General features: G+C 39.9%; 1 protein-coding gene across 1 annotated transcript in view; it reads right to left on the bottom strand.

The window, feature by feature from the left end:
* Positions 1 to 12,299: 12,299 nt before the first annotated feature.
* The window catches only part of KCNK13 (potassium two pore domain channel subfamily K member 13), a gene marked incomplete at its 3' end in the record, with an annotated part of 120,694 nt that continues 109,265 nt past the window's right edge, over positions 12,300 to 23,728 (bottom strand). Inside the window, exon 2 of the mRNA XM_084632053.1 lies at positions 12,300 to 13,192. Coding sequence (XP_084488179.1) covers positions 12,300 to 13,192 — 893 coding nt within the window. The remainder of the gene's footprint in view (positions 13,193 to 23,728) is intronic.

The raw sequence follows: 23,728 nt of genomic DNA, 5'->3' as shown, positions 1-23,728 counted from the left end.
TTACTGCAGTGACCTTTCCGATCAGGTTAAAGAGTAGGGAGAATTAATTACACTTAAAATTATACTCAACAGGCAAAGTTAAATTGAACATAAACATATTGTTGATGGAGAGCAACATTCTGCTCCACTCTCACATGACTTGTTTTTAGGGCTTTATATTTAGAACAGACATCCTTGGTGTGAAGAAACATCCCTATATCCTCCAGAATACTTTTAGAAAACAGAAATCTCCTATTTGACTTTTCCACTAAGTTCACCCTCCTTTCCAGCATTTAATGTGCAGTTATTTACAAAAAAGTGACTCTACAAAATGTCATTATGGAGCTCCATGTTTGGGTCTCAGTGAATCTAGTTCACATTTGCTGGATTTAGAAGCACAAATATTTTTTCCCTAATGATCAGCCCTGACACCTCACCCCAGAGATTTCAAAGTCTGGCTGAGCCTTTCTGGCACATGCATCAGCACCAGCGAGCAAGGAGAAATTTTTTCAGTACACCATTTTTTAATGAAAAATGCATTTTTGGGACCCTATTCGTAAAATAAATTGAAAAATTTGATTAATAGTTTTGATTAAATTTTTTTGAAAGAGTCTAAATGTTTCATTTTGACCATTTCAGAATATTTTGTTTCAACATTTTGATTTGAAACAGCATTTCAATTTCAAATTTGGCAGTTAAAAAAACAACAGCCGCCACACCCATCCCGCCCCCAAACAATGAAAAGGTAAAAAAACACCTGAAAAAGAGCTGAATTGGAAAGAAAAACTTGGGGGACCACAATGGTTGACTTTTGAGTTGACCAAAATATTTCAATCTACTGGAAACAAAATTTTTGCAAGTTTTTGTGTTTGACAGAAAAAGAAAATTGGATTTTTTCCCCACATTATTTCGTTTGGCCATCAAACTGAAAACTCCATTATTTGCTCGGCTCTAATCACCAGTAATAAAGATTTTACAGTTGGAACTTATTGTCATTAACAATTCTCTTGATGCACAAGCTAGAATAAAATCTAACTCACTCTTGTAGCAGTAGCCATTGGTCAGTGGACACTGACATCTGACACATCACACCCTTATTTACATGGTGTCAAAATTAAACCAAAGCTTTTGCATATATGGTGATTTATTTCAGATGTTCTCTTGAATAGGTAAGTTTAAGTACCCCCACCTCAAGCCTGGCACAGCCAAATAAGGGAACCGAGATGCCAGTGCAAATAGCAAAAAAGTTGATTGGAATAATAATAAAACCCTGGCAGATTAAAGGGATCCTAATTTAACAATTTTAGAATATTGCAGCAGTCCTCACCCTGCTTTACAAGGATTACCAGTTCAGTGACATATGGGTAGAAGGACAAAAATCAACGTGGAAAAAGTTCTTGATCCAAAGACAATTATAGGTAGTTACAAAATCACTACACATCAGGAGACTACCACAGAAAGAAAAAAGAAAGTACAGTAAGGATGCCATATTGTTGCTGTCATTACAAGTGGGAAAGAATATTCAATTTCAAACATTGGTACAATAAGAGCTATACCATCTACATCAGAGATACCACTTTCATATAAAAGCGGCAAAGAGTCCTGTGGCACCTTATAGACTAACAGACGTATTGGAGCATAAGCTTTCATGGGTGAATACCCACTTTGTTGGATACATGCATCCGACGAAGTGGGTATTCACCCACAAAAGCTTATGCTCCAATACGTCTGTTAGTGTATAAGGTGCCACAGAACTCTTTGCCACTTTTACAGATCCAGACTAACATGGCTACCCCTCTGATACTTGACACTTCCATATAATTACTTTTTTGACCACAACTATACTTTACCCTGGTAGATGTGAACCACTGTTAAAACCAGTCAGGCTTATGCTGCTGTTAACAATACCTGCATTATCTAAACCATTTTGTTCCATTCTTTCAAGGACGATAAACTACTCACCATAGCACTATGAGACTAGGAAAAAGCCTTAATTTGTCAAAGTTGTTAAAACTCACCAAATTATTGGCTACAAAATCCTTTTTTCTCATGATGATAATAGTTTAGAAGACCCAAGTGCTATGAAAGAACAAGCTTTAATTTAAAAGATGGGTTTTTCCCAGAACTAAGCCCTATTATTTTCAAAAAGAAAAGGAGTACTTGTGGCACCTTAGAGACTAACCAATTTATTTGAGCATAAGCTGAACCCTATTATTTTGTAGCCCAGACTTAGTTCTCAGGGTATTTGGGCTCAGGCAAAGCTCATCAACAGGGAGTGAGCAGGGTCTATTTAGCATCTGAACAGCTGCCAGTGAGGGCAAACCACAATGGCCCATACAGTTCTTTGCTTCTGCGGATTATTGTAAAGTGAATTTAGTTCTTGTGAAAGGTGCTGGAGGAAGAGCCCAACAAGAAAGATCCCATTGGTTTCAATGGGACCAAAATTAGTCCTCAGACTAGTCTGAACCCAAAACTTCAGTACAGACACGCAGACCCAGTGCAGGGTTCTGCAGCTTGCCTGCCAAAGTGCCTAATCTCCATTCTGGAGGGAACATCTGAAGGGGCAAGAGGGGGAATTTAGGCTGACTGACCTTTTCAGTCCTTGCCTTCTCTAATAAAACTGCCAACAAAGATGCTAATGTAGGATGGGGATACCTATCTGCTAAGCACTAGACTGAGAACAAGCCTTCCCATTTTCTACAGACACCTCTAAATTAGAGCTGCACCGGTGTCCAAATGTGAAGGACAAAGGGAAAATCCTGTTCTCTCCTCTGTGGTGTCATAGTATGGCCAGGATTTCAGAGTGGAGAGAGAATGCATAGGGGAGCTTCCTGCACAGCTGCATACCAAGCAGTTTGGGGGTGGGGTGGGCAGGGACTGGTGGAAATGTAACTGCACAAATGAATTTTCACTCCTTGGAGCAGCCTGGGAATCTGTGAGGAACACAGCACTTCCCCGGACTATAATTATACTGACGAGATGAGAACCAAGGTCACTTTAACCACTATGTTGCCATCTCAATGAAGACAGTGATATTTGCAGACTATATTTCCCTTTGTACAGGCACTGAAGGTGAGTCCAAAAATGCAATATCCTCTACCTTGAAATGAGCTTTCAAAGGGAATGTAATCAGTCTGCTTGAAAGCTCTGACCCCTGCACTGCCAATTTGCTTCTCCCAACGAATTAAATATGAGAAATAAAACCATCCTGCTTCTGATGGCCAGGGCCCCACCTTCTGCTTGCTATTCAATTTCTAGATATCTCAAATGCAATTAAAATTGGAGGAGGGCAAGATTAACTGAATGAAACAGTAACCACTGCTGATGCTATTTTGGTCCAGGTGAAACCTTCACTAAAAAAGGCTTTTAAATAAATGACTCCGGCACTGCAACACTTGAAAGTGTTGGCCCCAATAGTCACATTTTTCAGGGGCACTGCCAGGTCAATTAGACTTAAAATTTAAGTTTTGGCTGGAATTTTTGAAAGTGCCTAAGAGAATTAGGGGTCCAAGTCCCACTGAAAGTCAATGAGACTTAGGCAGCTAATTGACTTAGTAGGAGTTAGATGCCTTTGAAAATCCAAATCCCACCCTCAGGCCTGGTCTACACTGTGAGTGGGGGATCTATCTAAGTTATGCAACTTCAGATATGTGAATAAAGTAGCTGAAGTCGACGTACTTAGGTCCACTTACTGCGATGTCTTCACTATGGTAAGTCGATGGCTGACGCTCCCCCATCAACTCCGCCTCTCACCCTGGTGGAGTACCGAGTCATCAGGAGAGCATTTGGTGGTTGATTTATTGTGTCTAGACTAGACGCGATAAATTGACCCCTGCTGGATTGATCGCTGCCCATCGATCCAATGGGTAATGTACACAAGCCCTTAGTAAATACAGGGTGAGATCCTCAGCTGGTGTAACCAATAGAACTCCACTGATACCTACTTATGCCAGCAGAGGATCCAGGACACAAAGTTTTACAAAACCCAAAATCAATCGAAAAATGTCAAAGAACTATTGTTTGGTTAATTCCAGTGATAACTAGTTTTTGTTTGGCATTCAGTGTGTATAACCCTAACACTGCAGCACTATGCTAGAGCACAAGAGCCAAAGAGACATTCACTTCCCAAGCTGAGTGAACTGCAAAAACTAAACTACCAGAATAATAATTAAAAGGAAATTAGAGCATTAAATCTCTTCCAGTTTTAGGCTCTGATCCTGCAGTTCACGGTGTAATCCATTGCCTTCAGTCATGCTACATATGGGTTCAAGACAGACCCGACAATTTCAGGATCAGGGCCTCACTTCTGTAAGGTTCTCATAAATGGCACATGTATTTTTTAAAATGTATGATCCAAATCCTGTTCTCCCCAGTGCAAATCCACTGCAGCAATGGCAAAGCACCAGTATAAATGAGAGCAGAATTTTGACCTATGGGCTGAGACATCCAAAGCTACCTAAGTGATTTAGAGGCCCCATTCCCATTAAAATTAAAAGGAATTAGGCATCCAAATCTCTTATGTGGCTTTGAAAATCTCAGCCCTGATTTTTAACCTGAGAGTGTGCTTTTAATTCCCCATTGCTATTTTAAAATGGCATTTACCTCACAATACTCTGTGGTAGCCTAGAAACTATTTGGCTCACAAGAGAGGCACTTGGCACCTCTATGCTAAATTCTGGGCTTTGGCAATCGATGCTGACATTTGCAAGCAGTTCTAAGCCCTCACCAGTACCATGATGAAGTGTGAATAAGCCTTGTTGGAGCTGAGGCTTTCTCTGACCATTGCTATTAGTGTAACTACTATTATAGTATCACTGAAAAGGGGACTGAGTTTTTTCTTTTCAATTCCTTAAATTTAATCTGTCTACAGATGTTTTCTCTAACAATCCTTCTCTTCTTAGAGTCAGACATGCCAACAGTCATTGTTCAGAAAGGCTTCTAAAGCCTAGGAAACAGCATGCTATACCAGCATAAATTGGCAGAGACAGTAAGTGCACTAGCCCTTCATCTCTGGGATATGGATTCAAATCTGGACTGGGGTGACTAGATAAAATGAGTGTGATAGTCACATCTTTATACATAATGGACATTTGACCAGATCATAAAACCACTATATATGTATATACATAAATGTATACCCCAAATTAAAAAACATAGTAAAAGAACCACAAAAGAGCCACCGTGGCTAAACAACAAAGAAGCAGTGAGAGGCAAAAAGGCATCCTTTAAAAAGTGGAAGTTAAATGCTAATGAGAAAAATAGAAAGGAGCATAAATTCTGGCAAATGAAGTGTAAAAATATAATTAGAAAGGCCAAAAAAGAATTTGAAGAACAACTAGCTAAAGACTCAAAAAGTAATAGCAAACATTTTTTTAAGTACATCAGAAGCAGAAAGCCTAGTAAACAATCAGTGGGGCCACAGGACGATGGAGATACTAAAGGAGCACTCAAGGACAATAAGGCCATTGTGGAGAAACTAAATGAATTCTTTGTATCAGTCTTCACGGTTGAGAATGTGAGGGAGATTCCCAAACCTGAGCCATTCTTTTTAGGTGACAAATCTGAGCTGCAGTTGTGGACTTTGTTTATGTGCCTCAGCCTAGATTCGAACTGTGCGTGTCCTATATTTGCAGCATTTGTGTGCGTGTCCTACCAGGTGTAATTCGTAGCAGTTGTGTGCCTGTCCTCTCAGGTTTCAGGTGTAATTCATAACAGAACTGTCCCAGATTGAGGTGTCATTAGAGGAGGTTTTGGAACAAATTGGTAAACTAAACAGTAATAAGTCACCAGGACCAGATGGTATTCACCCAAGAGTTCTGAAGGAACTCAAATGTGAAATCGCAGGACTACTAACTGTTGTCTGTAACCTATCATTTAAATCAGCTTCTGTACCAAATGACTGGAGTATAGCTAATGTGATGCCAATTTTCAAAAAGGGCTCCAGAGGTGACCACGGAAATTACAGACTGGTAAGCCTGGCTTCAGTACCAGGCAAACTGAAATTATAGTAAAGAACAAAATGGTCAGACAGATAGATGAACATAATTTGTTGGGGAATAGTCAACATGGTTTTTGTAAAGGGAAACCATGCCTCACCAATCTACTAGAATTCTTTGAGGGGGTCAACAAACATGTGCACAAGGGGGATATAGTGTATTTAGATTTTCAGAAAGCCTTTGACAAGGTCCCTCACCAAAGGCTCTTAAGCAAAGTAACCAGTCATGGGATAAGAGGGAAGGTTCTCTCATGGATTCGTAATTGGTTAAAAGATAGGAAACAAATGGTAGGAATAAATGGCCACTTTTCACAATGGAGAGAGGTAAATAGTGGTGTCCCCAGGGGTCTGTACTGGCCCAGTCCTATTCAATATATTCATAAATGATCTGGAAAAAGAAGTAAACAGTGAGGTGGCAAAATTTGCAGATGATACAAAACTATTCAAGATAGTTAAGTCTCAGGCAGACTGCAAAGAGCTACAAAAGGATCTCTCAAAACTGGGTGATTGGGCAACAAAATGGCACATGAAATTCAATGTTGATAAATGCAAAGTAATGCACATTGGAAGGAATAATCCCAACTATACATATAAAATGATGGTGTCTAAATAGCTGTTACCACTCAAGAAAGAGATCTTGGAGTCATTGTGGATGGAAAACATCCACTCAATGTCCAGCGGCAGTCAAAAAAGTGAACAGAATGTTGGGAATCATTAAGAAAGGGATAGATCATAAGACAGAAAATATCTTATTGCCTCTATCTAAATCCATGGTATGCCCACATCTTGAATACTGCGTGCAGGTCTGGTCACCCATCTCAATATTGGAATTGGAATAGGTACAGAAAAGGACAACAAAAATTATTAGGGGTATGGAACGGCTGCTGTATGAGGAGCAATTAAAAAGACTGGGATTTTTCAGCTTGGAAAAGAGAAGACTAAGGGGGGATATGATTGAGGTCTATGAAATCATGATTGGTGTGGAGAAAGTAAATAAGGAAGTGTTATTTACTCCTTCTCATAACACAAGAACTAGGGGTCACCAAATGAAATTAATAGGCAGCAGGTTTAAAACAAACAAAAGGAAGTATTTTTTTCACACAACTCACAGTCAACCTGTGGAACTCCTTGCCAGAGGATGTTGTGAAGGCCAAGACTATAACAGGGTTCAAAAAAGAACTAGATAAATTCATGGAGGATAGGCTCATCAATAGCTATTAGCCAGGATGGACAAGGATGGTATCTCTACCCTGTTTGATGGGAATGGGCGACAGGGATGGATCACTTGATGATTACCTGTTCTGTTCATTCCTTCTGGGGCACCTGGCATTGCCCACTGTCGGAAGACAGGATACTGGGTTAGATGGACCTTTAGTTTGACTCAGTATGGCCGTTCTTATGTTCACTATAGAATTCATTGCAACTGGTAACTCTGCTCATAAGAAGCCTGTGCCTGAGATAGCAGAGGAAGGTTACATTCAGGATTGGTATATAATGGCAGAGCTACAGTGTATGAAAAAGCTTATGCAGCACTGGTCTACCCTATTTCTGGCTCTACACTGAATGATTGGTTGGGGAAGAGGCAACATGGCTTTTGTAAAGGGAAATCATGATTCACCAATCTATTAGAATTCTTTGAAGAGGGCAACAAACGTGTGGACAAGCGTGATCGTGTGGATATAATGTAATTGGACTTTCAGAAAACCTTTGACAAGGCCCCTCACCAAAGGCTCTTAAGCAAAGTAAGCAGTCATGGGATAAGAGGGAAAGCCCTCTCATGGATCAGAAACTGGTTAAAAGACAGGAGACAAACGGTAGGAATAAATGGTTAGTTTTCACAATGGAGAGAAGTAAATACTAGGGATTTGTACTGGGACCAGCACTGTTCAACATATTCATAAATGATTTGGAACAATGGGTAAACAATGAGGTGGCAAAATTTGCAGATGATACAAAATTACTCAAGATAGTAAAGTCCAAAGCAGACTGCAAAGAGTTACAAAAGGATCTGGTAAGACTGGGTGACTGGGCAACAAAATGCAGATGAAATTCAATGTTGATAAATGCAACGTAATGCACATTGGAAAACATAATCCTAGCTATACATACAAAATGATGGAATCTAAATTAGCTGTTACCACTCAAGAAAGAGATCTTGGAGTCTTTGTGGATAGTTCTCTGAAAACATCCACTCAATGTGCAGCGACAGTCAAATAAGCTAACAAAATGTTAGGAACCATTAGAAAATGGATAGATAATAAGACAGAAAATATAATAATGCCACTATATAAATTACTTGACATGCCCACACTTTGAATAGTTCATGCAGTTCTGGTTGCCCCATCTCAAAAAAAGATAGATTAGAACTGGAAAAGGTACAGAGCAAGGCAACAAAAATGATCAGGGGTATGCTTCCATATGAGAAGAAATTAAAAAGACTGAGGCTTTTCAGCTTGGCAAAGATGTGACTAAGGGGGGGGGTGTATGATAGCAGTCTGTACAATCATGAATGGTGTGGAGAAAAAGTATTCTTTGCTCCTTCATGTAACACAAGAACCAGGGGTCACCCAATGAAATTAATAGGCAGCACATTTAAAACAAACAAAAGGAAATAGTTCTTCACACAACGCACAATCAACCTGTGGAACTTGTACTATAACAGGGTTCAAAAAAGAATTAGATAACTTCATGGAGGATAGGTCCATCAATGACTATTGGCCAAGATGGTCAGGAATGCTACATCATGCTCTGAGTGTCCCTACCCTCTCACTGCCAGAAACTGGGAGTGGACAACAGGGGATGGATCACTCGATGACTGCCTGTTCTGTTTATTCCCTCTGGAGTACCTGGCATTGGCCACTGTCGGAGGGCAGTTCAAGATGGACCATTGATTTGACCCAGTATGGGCATTCCTATGTACTGTGCGTTGCTTTCACAACCATGAAATTTTCTCATTGTTTTTGTAAGGGTGGTAAAGATTCCTTTTAGACAATGAATAACTGCGGCTAAGTATCACAGAATAAGATTCCTTAGCTAAAGAGAAACACAGCAATTGTCACATACTTGGGGAACATTGGAAACAATCCAACAGCCAGTTTAGTGATCTGCTACTTGGATACACCATATTCTATGAGCTAAATAACCACCACCATACCCTTATCCAACTCTACAGATTGTAATACTTTGCCAGTCTCCTCTACCATATAACACTCATATTCTTTTTCTGTTTCCTTTCCCATCATTGCTGTCTAAGACGTGTATATCTATAAACAGAAGCTATTTCTTTTCTAATTTAGATACCACGTTATATCTAAACCTATCTTGTCTATGTTGCATTTAGATTGTTAGCTCCTTGAGGCAGAGGCCTTGCCTTCCTCTGTGTTTCCATAACACTGACCAGCGAATGGAATAATGGCATTCAATAAATAATAAATTGTTTGCCTATATATTTACAGTCACATTGTGCCCTTGTTTTACTCAGTTGAGAAAGGAAATAAGTGGAGTAAATTCTCCCCTCTTCCCCATCTTACTGCTCAGCAGAGTAAGACCTAACTGGCTGTTGGGTCTGGCTCTTGTGTCAAGCAAGATGTATGATTTCCAGATGGTCTGACCTATAAGCAAGTGGGTGGGGAGGGGATGAACAAGACAGGGAGTTGCAAGAGCTTCTCCCTGCCCCACTCACTGGCAAGAATAGCTGGCCAGGCACAAGGGGAGAAGCAAGCTGCATCCTTTCAAGGGCCACACTGACTTTGCCTCTTCTGAGGGCTGCACCTGAAGGACTGATCTAGCCTTAAATGATTTCTGATCATTTGCAACATCAGAATTGCTTCCATGATGGTGAATTCTGTGATGAGAGGCACTGAACAGAGGCATCAGTGAAAGAATCCAGAGAGAGGCAGCCTACATAGAAGAACTATTTACATCCAAGTATCTTAACATGCAGTAATGATCAGAAGAGGAAATTCAGAAAATAACGCATGTCAATGTAACGGAGGTGGGTATTGTCTTCCAAAATGCATCAATGGCAACTCATTGCTGTTTTTAAGAACGCAGAAGTCAAATCCTGCTTGCCTTACTCACATAAGTAGGACCACTGGGCCTGATTCTGATCTCACATTTGCGCAAATAAGGAGTGATCCCATTATAATCAATGGAGATGCCAGCTGTACAAAACTGAGTGAGATCAGAATCAGGCCCACCATCTTCAAACAGAGCTCCTACTTGTGTAAGCAAGATGAGCAGGATTTGGCCTTGAATCAGGACTCTTTAGCTGTGGAATCCTACAAACAGCTTACTATTCTTTACAATGTAACTGTTAAATACACAGAGTTGATGTGCAGTAGCTTAGAACCAACATTTTGGTTTTGTTTTTAAAGTGTTGAATTACAAAACCCTATATGAAATGTCATCATAATATTTTTAATGCAGTTTATATTTAAAGTATGTAAGTATTCCCCTGCAGTGTTATGAATCCAGACACAAGAGCAATTGGTGAGGCAGAAGAACCAGAACCAGAAAGGGATTCCTAACACAAATGGAACAGACCAGTCCACCTACATTGTTCCACATAAATGAAATGAAAAAAAGAAACTGCATAAATGGTGAAAAGTATATTGACTATTTAAAATGTATTTAAACTGTAATAATTTAAATGGTATTATGGGTACCACAAGTAAGACTTTGTTTAACTCTATGAGCCTATATCCAATTCCCTTGACTTCAATAGACACTAGAACAGGTCCTATGTCACCAAATTCCGCTCATTTACTTCCACATACCTTCACTGGCTTTAATAGCATGGATGTAAAGGAAGCAGAATTTGGTCTAGAATTTTTACTGAGCAATATCCTTTTAATTTAAGCCCTTATTTCTACTGTTACCTAACGCAAAATGCCACCCTACATCCATTAACTTATCTAATTTCCTGTTTCCATGTTTTTCTGACCATTAATACAGTTCTCATTTAGGTCTTCAGCCAGTTCAAAATGAGCTCTCAGGTTCTTTCATTTTGCAAAATGGTGAGTTATAAATTTTCCATTTTCTCAATCAAAACCCTATCATTATCATCACCAAAGGCCAGAAAATAGGAGTATGATACTTACTCAAATGTTAAAAAAGGACACTGTCAAAAGTGTTTTTCATTATTTCTTACATTTCTTGTGCTAATGGTTACTTGTAATAATGCCTTGGAATGTTGAAGTTGCAATCTGTTTCTGCAATGAAACCTGTTCATTGTGTAAACATTCTTATTAAATGTTCATGTTACATCAGTGCTCATTGACTGCAATCAGGATGGGGCACTGTACACACAGTATGAGAAACAGTCCCTGTTTGTTACTATAGGGTTGCTCATGAGATCTGTCTATCCATATTTTTTTTTTCTAAAGAAAATTTCATTGATTCAATTTTTAGAGGAAAAGTTAACTTAGCAAGTATTAAATGTACTTTGCAAACGCACATAAGAAAGCAAAAGTAGGTCTAATTTTGACTCTATCATTTTTGACAATGTCCTTCTAAGGGGAAGACTAAATTACATTCTCAGGGTCAACTTCAGTTACACCAGTGTAACAGCAGAATGATTCTACTGACATGCATCTGACGAAGTGGGTATTCACCCACGAAAGCTTATGCTCTATAAGGTGCCGCAGGACTCTTTGCCGCTTCTATTGACTCTGATGAAATTACTCCAGATTTATACCACTGTATCTGACAGCAGAATCTGGCTTTACCGAAATAGCTGTTTCACAACAGGAATCTGTTCCGAGAAGTTATATTTAGAGAGAAATTATTTGATTTTCATTCACTGAAATTAGGAGTGCAAGAGTATAGATGGTGCAGAGAAACGCTTATAATGGTTCCTCTTTTGGTTTCTGAATGTAGCTTGTCTGAAAAGTATGGGACAAAAAACAAACAAAAACCCCAATACCATCTTTGAACTAAATATCAGTTCGATACAGAATTTCAGTCCGGTGTTGTGGAGGGTGATGTTTCCCAAGGCCATCCATTCCTTATTCCTGAAACTGACCTTAACGTAAATACAGGAAAGACAGGCCATAGAAAATTGGTGTTGGGGCTACATTATATTTAGTTTGAAATTTATCCTTCAGTGACCTGTTTAGGGAGCAAATGGAAGGGGAGAAAGGAAGATAGAGATCTGAGTAGTGCAAAGAACAACAGATGTTAACTGACAGACCCTCCCACAAAAGTGAGAGACCTTCTAACAAAAGGTGTCCTGCTCATTTAGCCCCGCTTCTCTGATGACATTCATTCCCTAGTTATCTCTATACTTGTTGATGCATTTCCCATTGTTTTGATTTTTTTTTTTTTACCTATCCACACTTGTCTCTGCCAGCCTGTTATTCATAATCGCTAGGGCTCCCACCCCGCCAGAGAATCCATTATGTTTAGAACTAGAGTTCAACTGCCTTGGGTAGCCATTGGCAGTTTCTGACAGCTGTTTTTGCATGATAGCCAGTGACACTTTGTTGGAGGCTAAGAAGTCTTTCATGGAGATCATCTCTCCAGACAGCCGGCGTCCATCTGTGTCGCTCTCATTGACCCCATCAGTCTCAATGGAGATGTTCCGCCGGCTCCGGACATTCCCTGGCATCACAACATTCCTCCGTGACCTAAAGAATTTTCTTTGGCATCTGGGGCAGCACCTGCAATCCAGCTTCTTTAATATCCAGTTTATGGACTGTTTGATAACAATCGAGATCACATTAAATAAGGAATAGATACAGCAAACCCCCATGAATATGAAGACAAAGTTGCCAAATCGGTAAAGGCCTTGGCTTTCATACTGGGCATTTTGGCTACTGACCAGGTCACCAAAACCAATAGTGCTGAAGGCCACAAAGCAAAAGTAAAGTGAGTCAATGTAACTCCACCCTTCAATCGGTGTGTACATTGCAGAGGCACAACAGGAAATGATGAGTGATGCTACACATAAAATGAGCATGACATAGTACACAGATGGCTTCCACCCTGCCAAGCTGTCCACCTCAGAGTTCCCTGAGCCCCGCCGGCTGTCATGAGGGAGGATCCCTTTTCTCCTCAGCTGTCTCTCATGGCAGGATTTCATGATGTAGGCTATGACCGTGATCAAGCGCTCCAGGAACAGGTTAAAGAATAAAATGGTCCCTGCACATCCTATAAGGCCATAAAATATCAGAAAAATTTTTCCTCCAACGGTGGCTGGGGTAGTCATGCCGAACCCTGCAAGAAAAAACAGAAGAGTTGAGCAAAAATAACCCCTTAGTTACAAAAAGAAAAGGAGTACTTGTGGCACCTTAGAGACTAACCAATTGGTTAGCCTCTAAGGTGCCACAAGTACTCCTTTTCTTTTTGCGAATACAGACTAACACGGCTGTTACTCTGAACCCTTAGTTACAGCATCAAGGGTTTTGCCACATGCAAGCCAAAACAACCGGCAGGAAATCACTATGGCTCCTATTAGCTTTGAAAGAGTAGCTGGGAATTCTCTCCAAGTTCTACATGCTTATGACCCACATTATTCCAGTGCTAAAAATAAGCAGAGGGGCACTTCCCCCTAATTAGAAATGAAATGAAATAAATGAAAGCAAATACATTTGAAGAAAGAGCTGTTTAACTGAGGATCTGAGCTGCTATCTGCTGCAGAGGGCACTTTACCACAACTCTGTGCCCGGCTCCCTGTTTCAGAGCTAATCTTCTGAATTACTATGCTGACCTCTTTTTCTTGCATTCTGTTCTGCTTCATTGGCCTGATCAAAGTCCAGTGAAGTCAATAAAATAATTCCCATTTACTTCAACAGTCAATGAATGGATTAATCCTCACGGTCAGACCTATGTTGATTCATTACCAGATTTTCCCTTCTTTCCCACTTGCCCGGGCTCTGCTCCACAGTTCACATCTGTGCTGGAGCATTACAGGAGCGGCCCTGCTTTCCTGTCTTCTTCTGTGTTGCTTTCCAACTCAGATATGTTTTGCACCTTTGCAAATATTCCCACATGGATTTTTTTTCTTTCCAGTCTGAAAATCCCATTTTTGCTTGGGGCTAATATTTATTGAAAAGACAAAATTGCCCTAAATAGGATGTTTATAAAGAATCAAAATGAATAAATTTGTCTTAAATATGATGGGCATTAGAGGTAATATACATGTTGAATATGTTTGCTGTAGTCTGAACAGGGTCTAGAGAAGTTGAACAAGTGATTAATTAACTGTCCAATTAAGTTAAAGCAGTCTTGCTGAGAGAACAAAAAAATAGCACATTGAATAAGACACACATCTGCATTTGTTCTCCTCTGTCTGTAAGTGCAGAATATTAACTGCATGAAATAAAGGAACTAGAGAATTGGATATAAGGGAAATGTATTCAGTATTTCTAAGTGCATTGTTCTTGTGCCAGGAGAGACAAATAGAGGGTGGGGAGCTGGGAACATCCCTGTTTTTACATCTACAGCAGGCTGGAAGACATGGGGGTCAAATTTGTAGATACACAGCAGACCAAATTGCAAGTGGAGAGGAAGAGGAGGCCTGCACAGGATAAGTCCCATAGGGCACAGCAAAACCTGTGGCTGGCCCTAGGTAGTTAAGGCAGATTATTCTAAACTGTGTTGAGTTAGTGATGCGGCGTAACATCTGCTGGAGGCTTGATCCCATACCCATTCAAAATAACGTGAGTTTTGCCATTGACATAGCGGCTAGAGCCTGAGCCCAAACCCATAAAATTCATATCCCTTGTCATTTAAAATTCCTATCTGAGTGCACATTTCCATAGGTGCAAGCCGAACAGTAAAGGTTCTATAAAGACACCCAAACAGTCAAGACAGAAAACCCATTATGAATTGTAAATAATGGAAAACACAGGACATTAAATCAGAAAGCCAGTGAGCCCAGCTTCTGTTCCTTGTCCTTTCCCAGTGTGGGCTCAATTTTGACGTTTTGGAGAAAGAAAATGCTTTTTTTCTTTCTACTTATAAATCTCAAAATGTATTAATCGAAACTAATGATAATTTCGTGTAGTGCTAGATTGGAAAACCTAAAAGCACTGTACAGTACAGATATTAATCTAAATCTAACAATATTGTCTTCTGGGGGTTGTGGAAAAAATAAACGGTAGGCTTGTAGCCGCACTGCTAAATCAGTTTACAAAATGGCTTGTAGATCCATTCATGAAGAAATATTTTGGGCCAAACTCATTCCTGGTGTCACTTTATGGACTTCAGTGCATGATTCTAATTAAACATATTGTCATGCAAATAGCCTAGCTGGTCACTGCAAATACTGTATGATGGGAAATTGCTTCCTTTTTCTCTTGTTTTTTCTCTAGTGTGATGTCAGGGGTAGTGTCGATCATTCAGTGACTAAAGAGCAAATCAATAGAACTTATGTCTAGGTAAAAGTACCCATGCTTGTATACTCTGCAAACACAGCAGCTCTTTGCCAAAAATCAATCTCTTTGCTCGGCCAGAAAAAGCTCTAAAACCAAAACTCCCTCTTCCAATTAAACAACAAAACAGCATTGCTGCCTGTCGTCTGCTTTCATATACATTCTCCCTAAAACTTCAAAGGGTCTAGGTGGGGAACCTATTGTACCTGTGAATTAAATCAAAAAGATCATGTAGTGTCTAATCTCCCTTTGCTAAGCAAGCTAACTGAGAACCTAGCAACAGCAACCTCTGTCACCATCTGTCAGCTTCAGGTATCCTGGCTAGAACTGGTTGAAAAATGTTTTTTCCCTCCTGCAGCAGAAAATTTCTACTTTTAGGCAAAAAAAGATATATTTTTTTCAGCTGCCAACTGAAATACTGCTGCAGTGCCTCATGCTCCCAAGTCTCCTCTATGGGCTGGGCTCCCTGGTTGGACTACATCTCCCATGATACACCTCAGGCTCTCTTGTTGGCGAGGGAAGCAGTACATCTTAGGAGATGGAGTCCTACCAGGAAACCTGGTGCACAGAGCAGAATGGGAACATGAGGCACCTGAACTACAGCTCCTATGAGGCACTCTGGCAGCATTTCTGAATCAAAATATTTCAGTTTGTGGCATAAATATGTTGATTTTCAGATTAAACTTTTTCCGTTTTGGGGCAGTTTTTTGATGAAAAATGAAAATTCTGTGGAAAGCGCACACTTTTTCTGAAAAAAACAAACAAACCTGTTTCTTCAAAAACCTATTTTTCTATTGAAAAACAGTTTTGACAGAATTTTTTTGACCAGCCCTAACACTGGATCCCTCTCAGCCAGGCTTCAGGCCATGATATGATATAGAAACACTTGTTGCTCTCGTGGTTAACTTCCTTCTCTCCATAGACCAGTGAAGGGGATCCATATTCATCCTTCTGGACCTCTCTGTGGCATTAGATATCATAGATCATCCTCATACAGCATGGATGCTTCAAGCTTGGGACCAGCTCTGGCAACACTGGAGCAGTCCCACTTCAGAAAGACTTTTTGCATTTTCTCTTCCTGTCAGACACAATCTGGCCCTTTATATTTGTACCAAGAAAAACATACTTTTCAGAACTAGAGAAGGAAGTCATTGCTACAGTCATGATCATATAATGTATCAGAGCTACAGACTGGAGTTTACACATGTGTATCACCGAAGAATGGAATAATCTATTTGTTTGAAAGATTTATACTTTAATATGAAGGAAATTTAGAAACAGCAGTGACAACATATTCTAAATATGTTCACAACCAGATAGTGGTGTCTCCTTTAGTTGTTGATTTCTTAGGCCATGGAGAGCACAGTCATAAAAATAGAGGGCTTTCAAGTATTCCTATTTCCTTGAACATGCAAGTCCCTGGATCTGATACAAAAAGAGTTTGAGGTCTTACTCCCTTAAAGATTCACTTCAGCCTTTAAGTAGCTGGCCATGCACATAGACCTTCCCATTATTTTTGCTGTCTTCTTCGGGGGTGTGAATACAGATCTGAACCTGCCAGTAATTATCCATTCTAAACATCACATTCACATTCTAAGCATCTAATCATTCACGCACTTTACCTACATGTTTTTTGGCAGGTGCAACTCAGGTACATACATCAGAAAATGTATCTCAAAATGTTGTTATTGGTCAATGTGGCACACAAATATGCATTCTCATTTTGTGAGTAGACTTCTGCCTACTTGCTTGAAAAATGTGGTCCTAGGAGTTACATGATTAGATATAATTACCATTCTCCTGTTCCTCACCTTGGAGTAGTTAATAGTGTGGACACAAAAGTGAACGTTAGGGATCTCAGTTGGATTGAGATTAGGGACTTTGGTTGGAGCCTGAGTGAACTGGACTAGGATCTATTTCAGGTGGACAGGAGAAACCAAGCAGTCCAAATTTAGACTGAAAAGGGTGATTCAAGAGGAGAAGGGAAACAGCTACATGAATAACTAGCACAGCAGGCTAGAGTGGTAGTGAAAGAGCAAGAAGTGAAGCCTCAGACTGAGAAAGGAATGAAGAGAATGAAACTGTATGAGGAAATAACAACAGTGGGCAATACATGAAAAGAATATATTTATGTGAGGCAGAAATAAAAGGAAGAGAATTGCAGAATAAAAAAAGCATTGCATGTAATAATGGATGAAGATTTTTACGATATGAGTGGAGGATGTTAAAATCCGAATGATTAATACATTTTACTTTGAAAGTTGTTTTGTGACAGATGTCTTGAAACCCACTTATTGATGGACAAAATACACAGAAAGACTAGAGAAGACAGAATTATGTGTAATCAAGTGGAAATCAGTTGGGTTGGGAGTGGGAGAATTACATGTTTTTAAGATACTGACGAATATTCTATTCCCTCAATCCACAGTTGCCTGGATATGGCTATGTATTGTTGATATTGCTAGAAATGCACGACACAAAGGTTTCCAGTGAAAGTGAAGAAAGATTGTAGTATCAACAAGTTTTCTCACTTTAATTCAATTTCTATTTGTGTAAGAGCAAGGTTTAGGAATAAGTATCGTGAGCTGAGAGTTCACACAGAGTAAGCATCTGTGATCTGACAATATTGTAGGCATCTTTTGAAAAAGGATCTGCCATATATGGAAGGAAGAATCAATCTGTTGATAGAGAAAATCTGTGTCTTCCACAGGCTTGTGGCCTTTCTGTAGAGCCTGTTTTCTCTTGGGACAGAGATTTACTTCTACATAAATGAAGTCTCTGGCCTGTTTGGTGGTAGAAATAGATTTCTCTGTGTAAATCAATATACTACTCTGCTGCTAAATCTGGATCTAAAGCAACTGAAAAATCAGTACAAACAGAAGTGCAAGCATTTCCATTCGTCTTCATCAAAACCTTGCTAGGGCCAGTTAAATGCTAAGGTCATTAAACCAAGCCATACACAAATACCCAGTTTGAGTAATTAGAACACAAGTGTAAATATTACTGTATAACATCAAAATCAGGTAGCCACGGAGGGGTTTGGTTGTGAAAAGGAAAAGAAAATCAACATTAAGTCAGACCCGTTGTTTTCACTTCACAGATTTAAGCAGATAGTTATGTATATTGAACTGCTACTTCCAATCTTCCATTTGGATGTAACAAGTTATTGTTACAGCCTCACAATCTCTACTTCAGGATGAAGTTATTATAATGCCATCAAGTATCCCTGTCCTGGGCATGAGCTCAGTGTGCAAAGCTATCATCTCACCTCTCCCTCTTGGAAGTTACATACAGGAAGAATCAGCACTCACAACGTATGGTGTGAAATTCTTGCCCCATTGAAATCAAAGGAGGCTATGCTACTGATGTCAGTAGGGCCAAGATTTCACCTATGGTTCTCGTTCCATGAAAAGTGTAGACCACTTCCCATCTGTTTTTCTTTTGACACACCTGCTCCCTTGTTGTTCTTAATAGTCTAGAGGATATTCTTCACCTTGGCTTTCTGTCTTACCCATCTGTTTCCTATCCTTTTCCTCATCTGATATCAAGGTTTGCTATCTGGCTTTTAGAGAGAGCCGGTCAGGAATTTTCCAGTGGAATTGATTTTTTGCTAGAAAATGCATCTTCTGCAAAACTGAAATTTTAAATTTTCTGAAAAAAAAATTGATTTTCTGTCAGGAAATTGTAAATGAAATTACAACCTGAATTGGAATATTTTGGGGTTTTGAACTGACCAAAAATTTTAATTTAAAATTAGTTCAACAAAAACTTAAAATACATATCCTTATCAGTACATTGTCTTATGGGAGATGTAGTTTGGGCCCCCATTCTCTCATATGGGCCAGGCTCCTTAGAGGACTACGTCTCCCATCATACAAAGTGAATTTCCCTCTGACTGATCTGCATGGTGCATCATGGGAGTCACATGACTCTGGGTCCATTATGGGTGATGTAGTCTGACTAGGGAGCCTGGCAAATAGAGATATCAGGCTCCTGAACTACAACTCGGATGAGGCAAATGTACCACTTTGGGGAAATGTAGTTTAATATTGAACTGACTCAAAATGAAGCATTCCAGATCCATTCAAGAAACCAAAATGAAACATTTTGATTTCTGAAATCTTGAATTGTTTAGCTCAAGCAAAAATGTCAATATGAAACATTTCAACATTTCCAAACTGAATTTTTTGTAATTTCTGTTCCATGAAAATTTTCAAAAAATGTTAACTCGTCTTTATTTCAATGAGCTTTGGATCAGAACCACAGTCCACTGGCTGAACATGTATCTGATATTACATTTCACTTTATCCAGATGGACTAAGTAGACATGCTCCTTAATAGCTTCAGTTTTTCCAATGTGATGTTTTTCTCTTTGCACTCTAATGTTAAACATTGAATATGGTTTGCTGAATATTCATCCTGATTTATGATTTCACTCTACTAGGGCTAATTTTTCAGGGAATTACAATAAGTTTTACCTCCTATTAAAGTCAATGAGAGTTTTACTAGAGCACCACACAACTTTTACAAAAGTCCATTCTGCAGGGGCTCCTTCAGGAAGTTTTGCCTTAGAGCTAAGCTTCTGGTTTAAGAGCCGATATTTCAGATTTTACTTTAGAAGTATTGTCAAGGAAAATTGCATTAAATAAAGAGTGGAATGATGAAAGATTCTAGTAAACCAACCATGGGACTGAATGTGATCAAAGGAAAGCAAGTAGCTTGTGACTCTCAACATTAGCGTGATCAAAAGGGTTGATGAGCATCAGGAAGTGCTTCCCTAATAGAAAACCCTATTTTATGGACTGGCGTAAGTTTGACATTGACTAATGTGGTATCAAGATACTCTTCTCAGTCAAAACGGTAAGTTATGTTTATCATGAAAAATAAAGAGAGACAACAAATTTCAATTTTCTATAACAATTCACCCAATCTACAAAAAGGAAACAGACCCTCAACATGTTGTAGTTTCTATGAAAAAGGGGCCCAAAGAAAAAGTCAGACACTATACAAATTTTAGTCACATGGCCCTTTAAAAAACAGTCACAGCAAACATCAGCTGATGTCCTCTTTTCTACAGACAGCTATAGAAAAATCTAGTAGTGCATACATTTCAATAAATATTTTAAATGATACTGTAACACAAAACCAGAATGTTTATAGGCATTTTCACCTTTCTGAAAATGGAAATCCTAATGCATCCATCCCAACATACTGTTACTGTTCCACCATAAGACCAGGGGAATAGTAAGTGATGCAAATTGTGGTCATTTGGTCAGAGGGATCCTCTTACAGTCCCCCCATAAGGAGCTGATTTTAATATTCAAAGCTCTAAAATCCACACGCTTAGGGAGACTGTCTTGAAGAATCTCAACAGGGCCTAGAGTACAATTTATTATGTAAATTTGCGGTTTTCTGAACAAGAGGTTCCCATATTACATCCCTCCCCGCCCCCCAGTTATGAGCTTTCTTTACTTTTCAAAATGCTCCAAAATCCATGTGCATAATGAGATTATTCCCCAGAAAAGACTCTCGTCCATTCCCCCTTGCTGCCTCTACATGGTAGATGTGTCATCAGGTACCACTTTCCTTCCTCTCCATGCCCCTCCAGCCCTACTGGAGGACTCCTTGTGCCTTTCTCAGCTATCCCGCCCCTGATGGACATCACAGCACTTTATCCTTCCAGTTGATACAGAACACTGTAGAGGCACTGCACATGGGGACACCAGAAGAAAATGTCAGACTGTGTCCACACTGCATTTAGGGTAGGCTTAGTGAAAACCAGCTGGCTACGCCTAGCTTATACTCGAGCATTTCATCTGCTCTGCACAAACTGCTCCAGAGTTGCCAAATGTGACCATTCCTTGATCCTTGTTCTAAGGATTCCCTCTGAAGCATTGCCTGCACTTACTTCTGCCCTGTACTGTATTGTCATGTATGGCACCAGACTGCTACAAATCCCCAGGGCAAGAATAGAATATCATGCGCCTCTGCATGCACAACCTACTATAATTCTGCATAGAAATGGGACGTTCACAGTCCCTTTGGATGCAAATGAACCTCTCCTCCTGTCTCAGTGTGTGTTGGGGCAACCTGCTGCAAGTAATCCCTGTGCCAGTCAAAAAAATTGGGAGCAAGGCTGTTGGAGTGCTTGCATATGAATGAGACAATACAGTTGTGTGGGACACAACACAACACATAAAATGGATACACTTACTTAGGGCTTGTCTACTCTACAGGTTATATCAGTATAACTTATGTCGCTCAGTGGTGTGACTAAGCCACCACCCTGAATGATGTAAGTTACACCGAACTAAGCACTGGTGTGGACTGCGCTATGTTGGTGGGAGAAGCTACTGCCTCTTGCGGAGGTGGCTTTATTATGCTGATGGAAGAGCTCTCTGCCATCGGCTCTTAAACATAATGGTTTCATCAGCAGACATGCTACAACTGTGCTACTGTAGCGCTTCTAGTGTAGACTAGCCCTTGGTCATCCCTTATGTTTGGATATTATAGGGCAGTCCTGGCAGTACCATACATTCTACATCTCCAGTGGCTCTTGGCAACTCCAGGGGGCAGTGTTAGGCTGTAGGGCAGGGCTGATATGTATCTTAACTCTGTATTTCCTGATTTCCACTTTGTTATACCTTAACTCTCTATTTCCTGGTTTTCAGAAGATAAAGTATAGGCCACTCAATATCCTGGAAGGGTACAAGGCACTGCTGGTCAACTCCAACTCTGATTAGTGACTTTGGGGGCACTGAATTTATGTGTGTGGAGGAGCAGAGGGGAGATGATGATACATTTTTCAATCCATCTTAGATCTTGAATGCAGTGTTTTTTTTTCATAATGGTGCAAAATTTCTGTCTTGTTACTGCTCCAGCAGGCTTGATTTCCTTTTTGAATATGTGTGTGTTTGCTATCAGTGTTATAATTAGATACTCCAGTCCTTTCCCAGAAAAAGGAGGTGGACAGAAAGAGGGGCTAACACTATAGCAACAGTAATGAGTCACTATGATGCTGCTAATATTGCAATGGCTTTGCAATTTAACCTACAATCAGAGCTCTTTGATTGTCTGTGATGTTGTGCTTATACTTATAATGCCTTTTCAACCAATGAATTTAATTTTTGCCCTTAGTTTAATGTATCAGTTCAATTTCTTGTTGTATTTCTGATGTGATTAAAAATTCCTTGGCCCGGCAGCCTTATTTTGCCACCTATGGGATCCTGTTACTATCCCAGGATGCATTGCCTGTTGTACCCAATTCTTTAGAGCTCAATGGTGGCTTTGTAGTCAGGCACCTGGAGGCGTGTGGCACCTGGAGGTACCTAGCATTCAGGGGAACACCCTACTATTACACCCCTAAGAGCAATTAACAGTGTTGGGGATAGGGAGTGTCAGCTAACTTGCTCCATCATTGTTCAAGGCCCCATTTGGGGAGGCTAGTTCCCACAAGTAGTGGGATTGTGCCTGGCCCCTATACAGTGGAGGAGAGAAGACAGGTTTGATGTTTATGCCCTCCCTTATTCCCTGCCCAGGGGCAGCCACAATCAGGCCCTGCATTAGAAATCAGCACACCAGTCATAATGTGTGTGTCTTATAAAGCAGTGGTGGACTCATCCTGTAATCCTTACTCACATGAATAGCCCTGTTGAAGCCAGTGAGAGTGGATAAAGAAAACAATGAAACCCTTAGACTGATTATTATAAATAAAGGCACATCTCACAAACACACTCAAGGGCTCCCTCCCTGAGATAAGTTGTGAAAGTGACTGAGCATTCCACTCCTTTAGTGAATACCATTTAAGGAGCCAGTCACAAGGGTGATGGATTCTAGTGCTTTAGAGTTACTGAGAGAGGGAAGGCATGAAAACAAGACTAACTTCTTAGTTTTAAAACTACAATCATAATTACAGGTTTCAGAGTAGCAGCCGTGTTAGTTTGTATTTGCAAAAAGAAAAGGAGGACTTGTGGCACCTTAGAGACTAACAAATTTATTTGAGCATAAGCTTTCGTGAGCTACAGCTCACTTCATCGGATGCATTCAGTGGAAAATCATAATTAGTTATTCCTGATCTGCTTTAAAAGGTGGCTAGAGTAAAGCTCCTGAACTATAATCTCCATAAATTGCCTCTTTCATGTTCTAACTGCGTGAAACATTCAGCTTTGCTTTGCTGTCCTCTACCTGCCAGGCTAAACTGTCATGCTGCAGCTTATCACTTTATCACTTAATCAGAAGGAAACTTATAAAGCATTCAGATCATCCTCATGTTAGAAATAACCAGATCAGCCAGATAAACAATGTCATGGCTTGTTGGGTAAATCCGTATCTTATCCAGTGGTACAACAACATGAAAATAGCTGGGTTATGGGGAACC

This window comes from Lepidochelys olivacea (assembly GCF_965140295.1).
Source record: "Lepidochelys olivacea isolate rLepOli2 genome assembly, chromosome: 6".
Classification (NCBI taxonomy): domain Eukaryota; kingdom Metazoa; phylum Chordata; order Testudines; family Cheloniidae; genus Lepidochelys; species Lepidochelys olivacea.
The sequence above is the reverse complement of the archived record's forward strand: the minus strand, read 5'-3'. Positions and strand labels throughout refer to the sequence as shown.